This window comes from Podarcis muralis, chromosome 7 (assembly GCF_964188315.1).
Source record: "Podarcis muralis chromosome 7, rPodMur119.hap1.1, whole genome shotgun sequence".
NCBI classification, from domain to species: Eukaryota; Metazoa; Chordata; class Lepidosauria; order Squamata; family Lacertidae; genus Podarcis; species Podarcis muralis.
The window spans coordinates 56,727,395-56,744,769 of NC_135661.1; the positions used below are offsets into that span (position 1 = coordinate 56,727,395).

Below are 17,375 nucleotides of genomic sequence, written 5' to 3' on the forward strand. Positions count from 1 at the left end.
ATTAGTCAAGACTGCATAAGAAAACGTCCTTGTTAAGGTAACTTCACAATAAAACACTGATGAATTTTCATGAGGACTTTAAAAAGCAACCAACTGCTCCAAAATGTGGAGAGTGGAATTTAAAGCTGATAAAATGAGAAGCCAGGAGAACTGAAATGGACAGATCCTTCCATCCCTAGTTAATACTGAGTTGAACACAATGCCAAAATCTGCAGTTTCTCCGCCAGTGACTCAAGCTCTTCTACAACATCCTTCCCCAACAGAACAGAGCTCTGGACTGTGCAAGTTCTGACTGCAGTCTTTGCTTTCATCAACTCCCTCCCCCTCTCCATCCCCTGAAAATATAGCCCCTGTGCAAAATCACTTGTCATTCTGAAGGAGCTTCTAACTCTCAGGAGTAGCAATGGGTGATTCTGTCAATTTCAGTTCCTCACAGTTTCTCATTTTTACTGCTGTAACTGACTGCAAAGACCTCATGAAAAGTCATCAGTGTTTTAGTGGGAGTTTCTCCTAATATGACCATTTTTACAAAGCACATTTCCCCTAATATTTATATTTTCCGTCTGCTTTAGAATGCATATCAATTAGTTCTCACAAACCTACTTTTTCCAGGAATATATACATTTTGTGCACATTTTACCATCTACATTTTTGTACATATTTAGTTGGCTGCAGAACTGCTTTGGAAAATTTGGAGAAATATGAATTTTGAAGGATGGCTGTGTTTCAATCCTCATAATTTTTTGAAAAGTGCAAAACAGAATGCTATTCTAGGCTGCATCAACAGAAGTACAGTGTCCAGATCAAGAGAAGTAATAGTACCACTCTATTCTGCCTAGTCAGACCACACCTGGAATACTGTGTCCAATTCTGAGCATCACAATTTAAGAAGGATGTTGAAAGTTGGAACGTGTGCAGAGGAGGACAACCAAGATGATCAAGGGTCTGGAAACTAAGCCTTATGACAGCGGTTCTCAACCTGTGTCCCCCCAGATGCTGTTGGACTACAACTCCCATCATCCCCGAGCTCTGCTAGCTAGGGATGATGGGAGTTGTAGTCCAACAATATCTGGGGGACCACAGGTTGAGAACCGCTGCCTTATGAGGAGTGCTTGAAGGAGCTGGGTATGTTTAGCCTGGAAAAGAGGAGACTGAGAGGAGATATGATAGCCATCTTCAAATATCTTAAGGGCTGTCACATGGAGGAGGGAGAATGATTGTTTTCCCCTGCTCTGGAGGGCAGAATATGAACCAATGGCGTCAAGTTGCAAGAAAGGAGATTCCGATTAAACATTCGGAAAAAACTCTTTGACAGTAAGAGCTGTTCAGCAGTGGAAGAGGTGGTGCACTCTCCTCCCATGGAGTTTTTTAAACAGAGGTTGGATGGCCATCTGTCATGGATGCTTTAGAAATTCCTGCATTGCAGGGGGTTGGACTAGATGACCCTTGGGGTCCCTTCCAACTCTAAGGTTTTATGATTCTGTGAAATGCAAACTGAATCAGTCTTCCACCACTCCTACTGAGGCAGCTTTGCACGGCATGTGGAAGGAGGCGAGAGCAGGAAAAAATGGAAAGTAATAGATGGCTTATACCCCACAATGCTTTCATGAGGTGAAAACCAGTTAGCTACATGTTGAAAAATATTGTCAATATTTTTGTATTATACATTCTATTCTTAGAAGTTGGTTCATGTGTTAGGTAGGAGTGGAATTACCATTACACTACATCCCTCGTTCCCGCAACCCACTATACTGCTCCAGGAGAATACCCTAATCAGTGGTGTCCAAAATTGCTGAGAGACTAAGGGAAAACAGGAGGGTTACACTCTCGCTTCTCTCTCTCTCCCAATAAAGTCCATCAACCAAGTCAGCTAAGGCTCTTGGGGTCAAAACTGGGCCTGAAGCTGGACTGAAACAGGCCCAGGTTATTCACTTCTTAGTCATAGGTTCTACAGATTACATCAGAGCATTAACAGATTAGCTTCAATGTTGCAGAAGTGAAAAGGAGCATTTGAAAAGGTGGAAATGAGAAAAATCTCTTCTGCAGCGCTTGGCAGCCAGTACCTGATATGGAGCTTGGTCACATTTGGACAAACAACAGCAGCTCTGGAAAAAGCAAGGGCGGTGCTCACTGAAAGCTCGTTGTAGCTTAAGCTGTTTGAGAGAAAACAAAATGTTGCTGTTGCTATGCCTCAGCAAGGTCTTTTATGCAGGCATACAGGTTTCCAACTCTTCCTCCCTCCCTCCATCCCCACCACAGAGATTAAAACACAGATGGTCTGCAATGGGTGTGATGATTTTTCACATCCACTAAGCCTCTTACAGCATCAGTCTTTTAGACTGGCAGCTCCTGTGCTCTGGAACTCCCTGCCTATTGACATATGGCAGGTGTCTTCACTGTACTGGTTGGGATGCCCAGCCAGACATGTAATTTTATGAGGTCTACTTGTTTTCTAGTTCCGTTGATCTAATCTGTTATCAGTATTACTATTACTTGAAACTTCCTTTTTAGAATCATTTCCCCCCTTTCCTTTTTTATTATGTACTTACTCAAGCTTTTTGAGCTTATCCACAGTGGAAAATATTTCTGTAGTTTTGATCATTTCCTGCCTCTTCAGTCTGTTGTCCTGCAAGCTAAAATGTGGCAACTGGTTAATATGCCTCCCAAACATTCATCTGATTAATAAAACAGGCCACCAGGCCACCTTTCTCCTTGACAAAACAGGTGAAATTACTTTATGTCTTCCAGCTGATGGCAGTTTGGAAAAGCTCGCATCAGATCTTCAAGTCCTGGGGTTGAAATATTTCCACCGGCTAACCTGAAAAACCAAATGTGACATCACTATAGTAATGTCAACAAACAGTTTGAGAGATACCTAACAGAGTGCCTCTCCCAGTATCAACCCCCTCAGGCCCCATTATTGGAAGGGGAGGTCCTTTCATTGATGGTCCCACCCAGGTACTGCCCAGTTGGCATTGACCCATGACAAGGCCTTTTCAGTGGTGGTTCCCCATTTGTGGAGCACTCTCACTAGTGAGGTGCATCAATCTCCCTCACTTTGACTTTCATGAGAAATTTAGAAACATTCCTGTTTGTTGGCTGATAGCCATTTGATGGCTGATAGGAATTGGCTGTGGCAACCAAGAAATTAACAACTGTGAGGGTGCATGAGTCCATTTATATTTACTTACTTACTTACTTACTTACTTACTTACTTACTGCATTTGTATTTCACCTCCCCCCTCCCCCAGCCAAGGAAATTAAGGTGGCATACATAGTTCTCCCCACCCTCCTCAATTTAATCCCCACAACAACTTTGTGAGTTAGGGCCCACTGAGAGCCTGTTACTGGCTTGCAAGGTCATGCAGCAGGGGTGCCAACACCTGGGGGCTGAACCCTTTTGCCCCCCCTTATTTGTTTGAAAGGGGCAGCCCCGCCCCCCCCCCCCCAATGTTAAAAATGTCATGTCAAATCAGAGGAGTCAGGATTGCAGCAACAGTGTGGTTTCAATGACTAGTGCCTCCTTCTCTTCCTACCATAGAGGGGAAGGTGGGGGAAGCAGCCCCCAGTCGGTGGCAATATCACACACACACCCATCTCCCTCACAAATGGGCGCCTGTCACCCAGTGAGCTTCATGGCTCAGCTGGGATTTGAACCCAGTTCTCCTAGGTCCTATTCTGAAAACTTCATCATCCTTCAAAATATTTTTATATGTTTTTTTAAATAGTTAAAGAAAAAAGTGCTGTTTTCATTGTGCTGCTTAAACATTTTCAAGTTCACTACCCTGGGCTCCTCTGAGAGGAATGTCAGGATATAAATTTAATAAACAATAATAATAATAATAGCTTTTCTGTGGGCAAGGAGCATAGGAAAAAAACAGAAATACCCACCCCCCTCTCATTTACAATTAGCTAATATGAAGGTTCTTTGAGGAGCAACCATCTTTAGAGTCTATGCTGGTTTATGCAGCCTGGGGCCCTTTAAAATGGAGAGGCTGCTCCCACCAAAGGCGGAGCTGGCAACTGAAAGGAAGCTGTCACTCCTATATAAGGCTCAGTCTGGAGCTGGCTGTTGCTGAAACAACACATGTTGGATGAGCCAATCTAAAGCTTATGGAGGGCCACTGAAGTTTCACTTCTACATTGCGGACGCTATTCCTCAAAATGTAGCTGGTGGTTTGAATTAAAAACTGCACTAAAAGATTCAAAACAGGGCATGTGACATTGGGGCAATGCTTACTGGAAAGTTGTCAGGCATTTGATCTTCGGCAGGGTCTTGGACAGGACAGCAGCAAACTCATTCCCACATCTCCTGCTCCTAAAGCTAAGAATAAAAGCAAAAGACAACTGTGGTTAGTAAAATAGCAACCAGTCTTCCCTTCCAGCCTAGCTGGATAAGGAGCTCAGCACCTGATTCTTGCAGCAGGCGGCTAGCATCTTTCCCCATGGTTGCTCCATATTAATGACTTGCTTCAAATGACTTAACGAGTTGTATCCATAAGAACGTAAGAAGAGCCTGTTGGATCAGCCCAATGGCTCACCTTGTCCAGCATCCTGTTCAAACAGTGGCTGACCAGATGCACCAATGGGAAACCTGCTAGCAGGACATGAGTGCAAGAACACTTTGTCCTATTAAATTGTTTTTAACTGATTTTTAGCATTGCGTTTTTACACTGTTAAAATGTAACTCACTCTGGGAGCTCGTGTTGGTGGGTGGGGAAGAAATCTTTGTTGTCTATTTTGTTTCTTCAGGCTGTAAGCCGCCATGTGTTATAGTAATAGAGAAAGACAGTAGACAAAGTAAAAGTGAGGTGAAGAAGACGAAGAAGGACTAGTGTGCACCTATTCATCTGTGCAAAGATGGAGAATCTGTTGGCCTCCAGATGTTGGACTTCAACTCCCAACAGCCCCAGCCAATGTGGCCGATGGTCAGGGATGCTGGGAACTGCAGTCCAGCAACATTTGGAGGGGCCCTGATCCCTCGCCCTCTTTTGAGCCTGACGTGTCAAGGTGGCCTGTGCTTCTTACCTCAGGCTCTTTATATTTTCACAGCTGCCAAAGACATCCAGATAGTCCACTTCCATGGGGCATCCCACAAAGTCCAGGCACACCAAGTGAGGGTGGCTGCTGCTGATGACAAAAGCCAGGGCAGCCATGTCCAGCGGCATCAGCCGGAAGTTTCTGAACTGATACCTGAAGTTTAGCTGCTTCCCGACATGCCGGGCCAGTTCCTGGTCCTGTGTCTCATGCACACAGTGGCACAGCTCAGCTATCCTAGGCCCTGTGAGAGAAGCATCCCCCAGTTTCTTCAGCATCTGCACAATGATGGCTTGACGTTCCTGGACCTGGGCATCGCACTGCCCGGCTAAAGAGCTGAGGAACTTCTGGCACCCGCGAGACGAGAGGCCAGACAGGAAGATGTGGCAGTTCTCTGTGAAGGGCACCCTTGCTTCTCTCTTCATCGTCCACTTAGACCTCAGGAAGAAGTTCTGCTTCAGGAAGTTGCCATCAACTGCTTTGCTTGTCAGCAGGAAGAGGGCCGCAAAGAACTCTTGCAGGCTGAAGTGGACAAAAGTGTAGCCAGCCTGTGTGTGTCCATTGCTGGTCTTTACCTCAAAGGACACCAGGAGCCCATACAGGCAAGCAAAATGCTTCACGTCTTCTGGGACCTCGTCAGCATAAAACAACATCTTATTTCCTTCCAGACCCTTGAAGGCCAACTCAGAGAGGCCTGCGAGAGTCGCTTCGTGTTGACTCAAGTCGACTTCTTCGCTCAAAGCCCTCAGCTTCTGATCCTTGCCTATGAAGGTGAGGAGCATCTCGATGTAGAACTGGGTCATGGTTTGAGGGAGCTGGACTCTCCCTGCATCGTGGAGGAGCAGATACTCCAGGCAAATGCAGACGATGTTACACAAGGCGGGGATATAACACATGCTCAGGAGTTTGCCATTGCTTTTCAGGTGAGCGATGGCTTTCTCCTTGAGGGAATGCTGGTGGAAAAAATAGCCAACGTATTCCTCCACCTTCTCACGGTCAAAGCCCCAGATTTCTGCCAGGAGGGTGTCTGTTTTCAATAAAGCATCTGGGACTATCTTTGGACGGGTCGTGACCAGCACGGTCGAGCCTGGCAAGAATTTCCCAAGGCAAAGACTTGCAAAAAGGTCTGATATGGAGAGAGGGTTGAGAGGATCTGGGAAGATAGTGTGAGGAGGACCTGGGAGCTGGACGTTCTCCACAAACTCGTCCAGCCCATCAAATATCACCAGCGTGCGCTGGGCGTCTTCTAGGATGTGTTCAAACACAGCATCAGGACAATCTTCTGGCCTGAGGAAGAAGTCGAAGAGAAGTTCTTGGAGAGAAAGTTTTCTGCTGATCAGGTTCAGCTGTCGGAACTCAAAGAAGAAAATCAGCTGGAATTGTGGGAGGCCTCCCTCTGCCCACTGCTGGCAGATCTGGTGCATAAGCCTTGTCTTCCCCATCCCTGGTTTTCCCAGAAGAAGGACAACCTTGGTGGTCCCCATGTGGGCACTTTCAAAAAGCTCAGACAGTCTCAGGGTGGTGTTCCTGTGCTCCTCTGTATCGTGCAGAGCTATCTCCCCCCTTTCCCTCATCCGACCACCTTTGCTCTGACGAATCACCAGGTTGACGAAGGTTTGGCTGAAAGGCGATGGCTGAGCTTTGGGTTCAGTTGCTTCTGCTGATCTGCTCGTTCTGTATCTCTGAAGCATCGAGGTGGTAATGAGCTGTCGGTATCTTTCAGCAGAATCTGATAAAACATGGAGGAGGGGAAAAAGGAGCAAATATAGATCCACACTACATGAAAACTAATTTTGTTGCTATGACTTCTGCCAAATAATGTTGGGAAATAGAGCAAAACCCACAAAGAGTTAAGGGTGGGCTGAGCAGCCAATTCCATCTTGTTTAAGCCTTGCTGGCATTCTGTCAGAGTTCTGTTCTACCCCATTCTGCCTGAGAGTACACATTTTGTGCACACTTCTTTCATAAAATGCACACTTCTTAATGCTTTCTGCCGCCCCCCCCCCTTTAAAGTATGTATGTGGAGCGTTGGTTGGTTGGTTGGTTGGTTTGGTTGGTTGGTTGGGGTTGGGGTTTTTGTGTAAGTCACTTTGGGTTGCCCTAGCAAGAAAAAGTGACTTATAAATTTATTAAACAATGATGATGATGATGATGATGATGATGATAAATAACAACTTGCCTAGCCGTTGCTGTTTGGACTGTTTGCCGTTGTTGTTAGGGCTGCTCCATGGACGGCGTCTTTCAAGTCCTGTAGGGCAACAAAGGCAACAGTGACATTACAGCGGCATCACCTCTTTGGAGATGGCAGGGGCTCGAGACCAGCTCCCTTTCATAGGAATTGGGCTTCAGCAAGAGACTTTCTCTCTGGCTCAGGCCCCCGATCACAATTTTGGCAAAACACATTGACATCATCATTGTGCAAAGGGATAGCACATGTATCCACAGCACACATTTAAAGCACACACACCCTCCCACAAAGAATCCTGGGAACTCTACTTTGTAAGAGTGTTGGGAGTTATAGTGCTATAAGTAAACTATAGTTCCCAGGATTCTTTGTGGGAGGGTGTGTGTGCTTTAAATGTGTGCCCCCTCCATCCATGAAATAAATAAAATAAAATAAAATACACTGGGGTGGGTGCATTGTGTGGTTGTTTCTTGACCAGGAACAGTTGCTTTTCTCAAGGAGCACAAAAACAAAAGGGTCCTTAGCAGGAATCCAACACTGCCAGAGGAATGAAGTGGGCCTAGAGCCTCAATGGAAATTGAGTCCAAGCATTCTACTCCAAGGTTGACTTGGGCCCTTCCCAAGACAGCTCTCCTAGCTCAAACCATCAATTGCATTTCACCAAGAGCAATCTTACTTGGGTTTTTTGGGGGTTTTTTTTGAGGAACTTCAGTAATAGTTGCAAGGTAGATATAAGAAATTAGATTTATTAAGAATAAGTTTAATGATGATAAAAGTGTGTATTGGCAATAAGTAATATGAAATTGAAATATGGAATAGACGGGAGGTTGGGTCTTTAGTGTTAAGACCAATATATGTTTTTATTGTTTGCTAAGAGAATTGTGTGTCTGTGGTTGTTCATGTGTGTAATTTGGTATTTGTGGGTTGTTGTTTTTCTTGTTGTATCAATAAAAAAAGGAATTTAAAATGAATATAATATAAGAAGGAATATGTGTTTCTATTTTTATTTTTTTTAGAATTGTAATGTGTTTTGTTCTGTGTGTTTTATATGTTATATTTGTTATAAATGTGGAAAACTAATAAAAAAATTGGGGGGGGGGAGAAAAAGAATTTTTTTAAAAAGCAATCTTACTTGTTGATGTTGACGGGAAGCAAGCTGAAGCTCCTTTCAAATCCTCTCGTCCTTGACCTGGAATCATCAATTTAAATCAGCGCAAGAGGCAGTATTTCATAACAAAGCTTATTCTGTATATTTGTGTGCATGTGTCTGTATGCATTAGTACCAGATTTATGTAGAGGCTGGCTCATTAGGGCAAAGGAAACGCTGCCCAACCAACCTCAGTCCTGCCCAATTATCTGCCCGTCACTGGCTCTGGCGCCACCTATGGTTGGGCTCCATGCCTTCCGCCCTACCAGCGCCAATGAGCACCAGACACCACTGGAGTCAGCATACCAGCCCAACACCTGATGAATTGCTTATATAAAGGGTGGTCATTCCTTGTCTGGCACAGCTGGACTCTACCATGACCACCATGAATTCCCTTTCAGTTGCAATTAAAAGCAGCATATGGAAGTATAAGCATTTTGAGAGCTGATTTAAGGGACATGGGAGGTCTTCCAGACAACTCTCTGCTCAGTGTAGGGCATGAACCAGAAGGCATTTTCACTATTCCAGTACTTTTCAAGATCTGGGAACCCAGTGTCTTTTTAACTGAAAAAAGCACCTTGAGCAAGAGCTACTATTTTTGGTGCAGGTCCCAGAGACAATGATTTGGAGCGCTTCAATAACTTGTGGCAGTTTTACTTAAGCTGTATTTTCCATGAATTTGCATTGGATGTAACAGAACTTGCACCCCGTTGACTTGAAACTGAAGCTCCTTGTGTCTTCCATGTCCCTAAATGCTTTGTTTTCCAGCATACAGGGGCTAAAAAGCTCCCCTTCCACACTGACTGGGTGGCACTAGGAAGCTGGAGACATAAACCTTGATGCCAAAAAAGTAATGGGGATTTGACTCTCCATGATCCCAGACCACTACCCCACTGGCCCAGACTTCTTCTCAGCTGCTTTAAATTTAAACTAAAAGCTGGAAGGAGAAACTCTGCACATCTCTTGCATCACATCTCATGCGGGGGGTGTGTACTGGCTTTAAAAACATATGGAAAAGAAATGAATGAATGGGAATACAGAAACATTGGTTCTGAACAAAAATGCATTTGTTTTTCATTCATTTGTTTTTGTGGGGATAAAAAAATGTCTGATTTGTTGGGTCTAATGCCCAGGGATAAAGCTTGAAAAGCTTGGCCTGAAGGCACATGAGGCCACCAGGAATTGAACCCGGGGCTTTCTGTAATACAAAGCATGCAAAGCATCACTGAGACACAACCCCTCCTCTGACCTTCTCCTGACACACTCATGAAGACTATTTCCAGATGCATGGGGAGGTTGCATTCCATGCAGACACTTTGTACGAAGGCTTTGAAGACGGGAGCATCGACATCTGCAGCCTTCAGAAACATGTCCAGGACCAGTGAGACCTTCTCATGGGAACTGGCTGTCCCCTCAGTCTCATTCAAGGCCACCCCTGGGAGAAGCTGCTTGGCTTTTCTCAGGACCCACTCTGGATGCTGACTGAGGAAGTGCACCAGCTGCGGCCAAGCATTCCTGATGGCCTTCTGGACGTCTGCATCATCCATCCAGAATGGAGGCTGGAAGGAAAAGGGAAGAAAGATGAAATGGTTGCAAATGGCTGAAGCAAATATTAGTACATAAGCCCTGCCAGGATTTTAAGGCCCAAAATGACAGGCTTGTTCACACATTACACTGAACACAAGCTATCTCTACACAGAAATGAGTTGAGTGAAAGATTTGTGTGAAAACCACTTCTTGATTTGCACAGATCAACTAGTCTGAGTGTACACAGACTGTTCACTCACTGAATGTCAGAGAGCAGGCTGGGGCATATAGTTTTAGACTTGCTGAAGGCACCTTTCTCTGTTTTTGGTCAATGACTCAACCATTCCTTACTATCTTTTAATAATCTTTTAATGGCTCCTCTGTCAGACGGTTTGCTGGAGAGGGAAGGCTGAGTCCAGCTATTTAAAGTCTAACTTTCAGTTTAACCCTCCAAGCACTGGTTAATTCTAACTTTTCTTAGACCCAGAAATTTATGAGGATCAGGGCCCCCACAAACTCATAACACCATAAATGTCAATCCCACCCTTCCTTCAAATGCACCCCAAGGCAATAAACAAGAGTGTTCGCTTTAACAAATAAAAATAAAATTGAAAGAACCTCTAGTTTTTTTAAAAAAAACCTCTTGTGAAATATATCACTTGTTAACACTGTGAATGTAGGTTTGAATGACTGTAATTAAATAATTGGATTTATACTCATCTAAGGCAGCTAACGATTCATGCAAATACGTATATCAGAAAACTGATCTGACAGTAAGAGCTGTTTGGCCATGGAATGAGCTCCCTCAGAGAGTGGCGGACTCTCCCTCACTGGAGGTTTTTAAGCAGAGGTTGGGTGGCCATCTGTCAGGGATTCTTCAGCTGTGATTCCTGCATTGCAGAGGGTTGGGCTAGATGGCCCCTGAGAACCCCTTCCAACTCTACAATTCTATGGTTCTATGAAGGGAATTTCAAAAATGCCCTTGTGGCCCCTTTTACACCTTCTTCCATTCCCTGTGATTCTCTTAACTACCACCCCTAAGAAGATCGCAGCAAGCTTGTCAGTGTTTGAAAAGGAAAAGGTTCTGACCTCATTTTTACTCCTTTGCCTAGTCCTCAGACCTTAGCTGGCACAAAAGAGTCTTTGAGAAAGAGCATTTTTGCAGAGTATTGCTGCTTTTATTCTTAAAAAGTCTTCTTCTCCAAGCACGACCGACAGCTTTTACACACACCAAACGCAACCAGTTTTCTACCATCCAACCAACCCACACCAAACACTAACATTGACCACTCTATATACAGTCATACCTCGGGATAAATATGCTTCGGGTTGAGCGCGTTCAAGTTGCGCTCCGCGACAACCCGGAAGTAATGGAGCGCGTTACTTCCGGGTTTTGCTGCTCGCGCATGCGCAGATGCTCAAAATGATGTCACACGCATGCGCGGAAGCTGCAAAACGTGACCCGTGCACGCGCAGACGCATCTAACATTGCGTTCAGGATGTGAACGGGGCTCCGGAACAGATCCCGTTCACATCCCGAGGTACCACTGTATACAGGTGCAATTTGGTGAAAGGTTGCATGAGTCATTGTAGGCCGCTGACTCATGCTGACTTAGTTCTTTTAGCGTTAAAGAAACAGCGGCCAATTTTTAGCTGGCCCCTCCTACCGTCGTCATTCTGCAAAAGCAACTCTGTTGGAGTGGTCCTGCTTATTCCGGGCTCAGGGGGAAAGTCACATCGTGGGCTTCATATTATCTGTGCCAGGGAGTAATGTTTGCCATTTGCAGAGAGGTGTTTTGTCAGCTGAAACTTCCTGGGGATGAAAAGGAAGAGAGTCAGTTCCAAAAGACAAGAGGGAGATGGTTTGATACTCACTGGGTGCAGCCTGTATATCTATTGCTCATTACAGGGGGTGGGTAGGAATTGATTGCCAACATTAGATGACTGTCTGGTTAAAGTATTTGCTTGTATGTCCTCCCAAAAGTGGAGGGTATCCACATAGAATTGGAAAAAAATGTTTAAAATATTTTTAAATAGGAAACCGGAAGCTTTCCTTTTGGGAATCACATTCAGATGCAGTGGCGTAGCGTGGGGGGTGCAGGGGGGGCCGGCCGCACCGGGTGCAACATCTGCGGGGGCGCTCGCACTCGCAGCTCTCTGCCCCTACCTGGCTCACTCACTCTCTCTCACTGCAGTGCTGGCTGTGCGAATCCGATCCGAGCCGCCGGGTCGCCGCCCACTGTGGAGGGGGGGTGCCAGGCATGCGGTGTGGTGCGGAGAGAGAGCGAGGGACTATCTGGGGGAGGGACAGTGCAGCGGCCGCCCAGCGCAGCGCTGAGTGCGGGAGAGAACCACACCAGACCAGACCAGTCAGCAGCAAGAAGAAGCTGGCAGAAGCAGCAAGAAGAAGTAAGGGTTTCTTTAACTAATCTAGTGGAAGAGACTCGAGTGCTAAAATCCACGGGTTAGGGGGCGCAGATTACTTGCCTTGCCCCGGGTGCTGACAACCCACGCTACGCCACTGCTCAGATGTTCCTAAAAATGCTAAAGAGATCTTCTTACACGATACGGTCGCAGCAAGAGTTCTCATTGCGGCAAATTGGAAAAGCGATAAAGTCCCGTCAAGATTAGAATGGATTCAAAAGATGTCTGACTACGCAGAATTAGATAGCATGTCAGAAAAGATTAAAAAATAAACCAAAACAGGTATTTATCTCAAAATGGGAAGTTTTTAAAATATGCTTGAAAAATAATAATAGTAGTTTAAGGTCATACACAGCGTTCAAATAATTTCAGTAGCAGTGTTAAAAATGTGGTAAAACCAATGAACGGATTAAGGGATATTGAAATTGAACAAATCTCGTTATGTAATGGCAGCGAACAATTAATACAGAATCTATAAGAAGGAATAGACGGGAAGTCTGGAGCATAGAAAAAGACCACTCTTATTTTATGTATTTTATGTTTTGAAGGTTATTAGTTGATGTATTAATTCTCTTTTTTTCCTTGGTGGTGATGGAATTTGTTATCTTTTTCTGTATGGTGTGTTAATGTGAACGGTAACAACGAAATTTTTTTAAAAATTAAAAATTAAAATAAAATAAAAACTTCTGCCTTAGTCCTAAAAAAAAAAAAGGATTTGCTTGTATGGGGAAACTGGCCAATAGGATTCGAGTAAGAGACAATAGGCAGGATTATGATCAATTTGTTTAAAAATTGATCTTTTTTGTTGTGCACTAAGTGCTACACAATGCATGAAAACATAAATCCACATGCCTTGTTGGGACTACTCTCGGTCGCCACCCTCCACTCCAAAGTTTTGGGGACATTACCCAGTGCTTTTTTTCTGGAGGGACGCAGCGGTATGCGTACCCCTAAACATTTTGTGAATCTTTGTACTTTTGTCCATTTAATGTATTTATTTATTTATTCATTCCCAATTTGAATTATAAAATGGGGATTTTCGTGAGTCAAAATGAGAGTACCCCTAAACATTTCTTTTAGGAAAAGAAAGCACTGATATTACGTATTATTTAGTTTAATGTATAATGCATTCACCTCTGTAACTGCTATAGTTCAGGGTGGTGCAATCCGCAGCCCACAGACCACATGTGGCCCATAAGGTCTTTTTTGGCAGCCCTCAGCAGCATTCAAGAAAAAACATCATAAACCCTTCAACAATTATTTAGTCTGTAACCTGAAGCGTCTGTAACCTGAAGCATATGTAACCTGTACAGTGGTACCTCAGGTTACAGACGCTTCAGGTTACAGACTCCACTAACCCAGAAATAGTACCTCAGATTAAGAACTTTACTTCAGGATGAGAACAGAAATTGCTTGGCGGTGGTGCAGTGGCAGTGGGAGGCCCCATTAGCTAAAGTGGTACCTCAGGTTAAGAACAGTTTCAGGTTAAGAACGGACCTCCAGAACAAATTAAGTTCTTAACCCGTGGTACCACTGTACTACAAAGGTCCAACTGGCGAAGTTTCGCTCATGTTCCTGCTGAGATGTATAGTGGAAGATTTCTGCTTTGTCATGTAGGACATAAAACCTTGTTAAACAAAGACAACCAAAGAAACAAAGAACTGGGTACCTACCAGAAATCTGCAGACATTAAAGAGCAAAAGCACAGAAACGACAGGAAACGAGAGAAGGAGAGCTGATTCTTGCCTCTTTCATCTTTTTCTGTTTGAAGCTTCTGAAACATGGCAATGAAATGTTCCCCATGCCTGCCTGTGCCAAGGGACTGGCACTAAGTGAAAGTAAAAGTGCCCGGAATTCCCCAAACTCTACGGCAGAAAGTTAGCAACTTTATCGGCTTGAAATGGGTACGTAAGTAATGGGAGATTAAACAAAACTTTGTCCTGCTGCATTGCACCACAGCTAACTTGGCAATTTTAGGTAATTTCTAACCAGCGGAGCAATTTTTTTTAGCCAGGCAGTGTGTTAGCTCATTCCCCCACACAGGAACACAAACCCCACATCCGATCTCATTACAGAAAGTTGTGCAAAGGCCAACCGCCACAAACTGCAGGGAGACTAAAGCAATCGGGCAAAATGAGCTCATGAAGGAGCAGGCAATGCAAGGGTCAGTGCCACTGATGCCCCAGGAACCTCTGAAGCCACCACCATCTTTGCCCAGGGGCATCATTTCGCCTTAAAATCCCACAGCACAGAGCAATGGCCTCAGCTTTAAATATGCTGAAAAGTTCACCTGTGTTGCAGATCCAGCTACAATTCAAACCCTCTTCCTCCTGGGAGGAGATTCCAGTTCCCCATCAAGGAAACAAACATCTTGCAAGATCAGATTAATGCAACTGACCGACTAACACAGAACAATATTCAAACACATGCCCTTTTCGGCCCCTGCGAAAAACGTTCCTGTTTAGACAAGCCTACCCAGATTCTTAGAAAGTTGAGGCAATTTCAATCTAGTTTAGCATTTTTAATGTTTGTATGTTTTAGAGTAGGGTATTTTTTTTAACAAAAAAGTAGTGTATAAAATTCATGAAACAAACAAACACATACCCTTCAGTATGTTCAAGGAGAGACCAGCTCCTGTCACCTTGAGTCCCATCTGACTGAAAACAATGCAAATGTCCTTTCTCCTTCCTGTTTTCCTATCACTGTTAACCCATATTTTGAAACTGGGCATGTTCCAGTACTGAAACTCCATACATTTCAAATGTAAGGATGGCCCAATCTGTCAATTTTGGTTTATCTCAGTTTCTCATTTTTCCAATGGATTCAGCTCTTCCCATTTCTGTATCAGTTTTTGATTTATTTTTAAAGTCCTCATGAAAACTCATCAGTGAATTTCTTCTAACGTACAAGTTTTTGTATGCAAGCTTGTCTAATTTACACATTTTTGCAAAGCAGTTTTGTCTAATGTAATATAATGCATTCAGCATCTTATTTTCCTTAACATATATTGCATTTCTGTGCACATCCCAGAACATGCATTTTAAAAGGGTGGCTGTGCTTCAAGTTGTGTATTATTCTGGAAAGTGTGGACTTGGTGGGGTCGTCTTTAAATGTGAACTGAATTTCCCCCATCCCCATCCCCATCCCCATGCATGCTACTCTCATTTTGATAGTATAGTAAGAACTATCCCACACTCGCAAATCTGAGAAATAATAAATACTAAAGCCGGCTCTTCCTGAGACAGGTAGTTTTGTTCAACTCTTAATTAACCAAAACTGTCACTTTCATGCATGTGTGTTCATGGGGACTTTGCAATTGGTAAATTTATTTATGTTATTTAAGATAATTGGTAACTCAATAGTCAAAGAGATACTTTATGTTGCATTACATTTATATTTATCCATTTGCTGCTTTTCAGCTAAACCCTCAAAGCAATGCAGAAAGGTTAAAAATCCCCCAAACATCCCCCCCAAAAAATTACAAGACAAGGCAATCTTGGAGCCTAGACTTCACAACTAGGCTTTGCTTCCTACCTTTCAGGAAGTCAACTGTATCACTGGTAAAGAAATCTGTGTCTTGCATTAGTTATACGTGTGAAGGCAGCCCTGTTTAAGGAAGTTTTTAATGTTTGATGTTTTATCGTGTTTTTAATATTCCGTTGGGAGTTGCCCAGAATGTCTGGAGAAACCCAGCCAGATGGGTGGAGTATAAATAATAATTTAATTATTTATTATTATTATTATTGACAGCAGAGAACTCTGATGGTTATGTTCCAAGGCATGTGCAAAGTGCTATAACAGCAGGGAGTCCCCATGAGAACGATGCAGCAGGTGCAGTAACCAAGGCACTGAGGCGTCCGTTTTACTGAGGATGTCTGCCTTTGTTTGGGGACTATGTCACCTCAGACAGTGGTGGGTGTCTATCACTTCCTGTCTAGCATTCACACCAAGAGGGGGGGGGGGAAATCCCGTCACCTAGAAAATAAAGAGAACTACTGTAGCTCGCTGTAGAGGATGACAGCCTGTCATTGAATAGAATCATCTAGTCCAGCCCCCTGCAATGCAAGAAGCATCCATGGCAGATGGCCACCCAACGTCTGCTTAAAAACCTCCAAGGAAGGGAAGTCCACAGCCTCCTGAGGGAGCCCGTTCCACTGTCGACCAGCTCTTAGCTTTTGGAGCACACACAGTGGCTAAAAGCTCCTCTTCCCTGCTTCTTGGGCGAGAGACCTTGCAGGCAACAGAAAAAGTAAGGGGTCTTCGTGCGCCCCCGCCATGGCTCCAGGCCACCCCATCGCTGTTCTCCTCAGTCCCAGGCAGCACAGCTGTGCTTCCATCAGCCCTAGCAGGATACTTGGAAACACCTGGGTGTTTGGGAAAGGCGATTTCAATCGCGTGTGCAGACCACGTGCACGCTTCCCTCAGTACAAGACTTGCATAGCTAGGATTAGAGGTTTCAAGATTTCAAGGCACGCAACCACCTTTTGCTCTTTCTACAAATTAAAATCCTCATGCGTCGGTAGGACTTCCCAGTAAGCAGCCTTTGCACCGCTGCATTTCTCGCATTAAACTCCTCAGACAGGACTTTTCAGGTTTGAGCCCGCGCGCCTCCTTTCCTTTGCCATTTTCCAATACCCTCAGAAGAAAAGGCAAAGCCGCCACGGAGCCCTGCGAGTGGAAATCAGACAAAAGCGCCATCTCGTGGCCAAAGAAATCCCACCACTGCAGGAAAAACCAGAAACTCAGTCCGCTTATTTCGCTCTCTCTGAAACTCCTGCATACCTTCGGCAGTAGGAAGACAGTCATTCTCCTTCGGAGCGGCCAGCAACCCACTTTCTCTCCCTAGTTTACTCCATGTCTCGGCGCGGCAAGTGCAACGCAGCTGCCAAGCGGCCAGCCCCAGCTGCATGTCAGCCTGGCAGCAAGAGCAGCCTTGAATCCGAAAGTGAAACTTCACTGGGGCTACAGTTGAAAGGCCTAGCCAGAAATAGGCAAGGCATTGCTAGGAAATCATGTGTTTGTAAGGCAGACCAGGCTGCCCTCAGCTCAGTATCT

At 44.5% G+C, this 17,375-nt stretch overlaps 1 protein-coding gene across 1 annotated transcript in view; it reads right to left on the bottom strand.

The window, feature by feature from the left end:
• NLRC5 (NLR family CARD domain containing 5) overlaps nucleotides 1-17,247 on the bottom strand; it is a 52,285-nt gene extending 35,038 nt beyond the window's left edge. Inside the window, exons 1-10 of the mRNA XM_077931834.1 lie at nucleotides 17,103-17,247; nucleotides 11,564-11,709; nucleotides 9,619-9,928; nucleotides 8,355-8,411; nucleotides 7,217-7,285; nucleotides 5,029-6,766; nucleotides 4,241-4,324; nucleotides 2,735-2,818; nucleotides 2,550-2,633; nucleotides 2,064-2,153 (exon numbers count right to left, since the gene is read on the bottom strand). Of these exons, the coding sequence (XP_077787960.1) occupies nucleotides 2,064-2,153; nucleotides 2,550-2,633; nucleotides 2,735-2,818; nucleotides 4,241-4,324; nucleotides 5,029-6,766; nucleotides 7,217-7,285; nucleotides 8,355-8,411; nucleotides 9,619-9,928; nucleotides 11,564-11,572 (2,525 nt within the window). The 5' untranslated portion in view covers nucleotides 11,573-11,709; nucleotides 17,103-17,247. The remainder of the gene's footprint in view (nucleotides 1-2,063; nucleotides 2,154-2,549; nucleotides 2,634-2,734; nucleotides 2,819-4,240; nucleotides 4,325-5,028; nucleotides 6,767-7,216; nucleotides 7,286-8,354; nucleotides 8,412-9,618; nucleotides 9,929-11,563; nucleotides 11,710-17,102) is intronic.
• Between the last annotated feature and the right edge of the window lie 128 nt (nucleotides 17,248-17,375).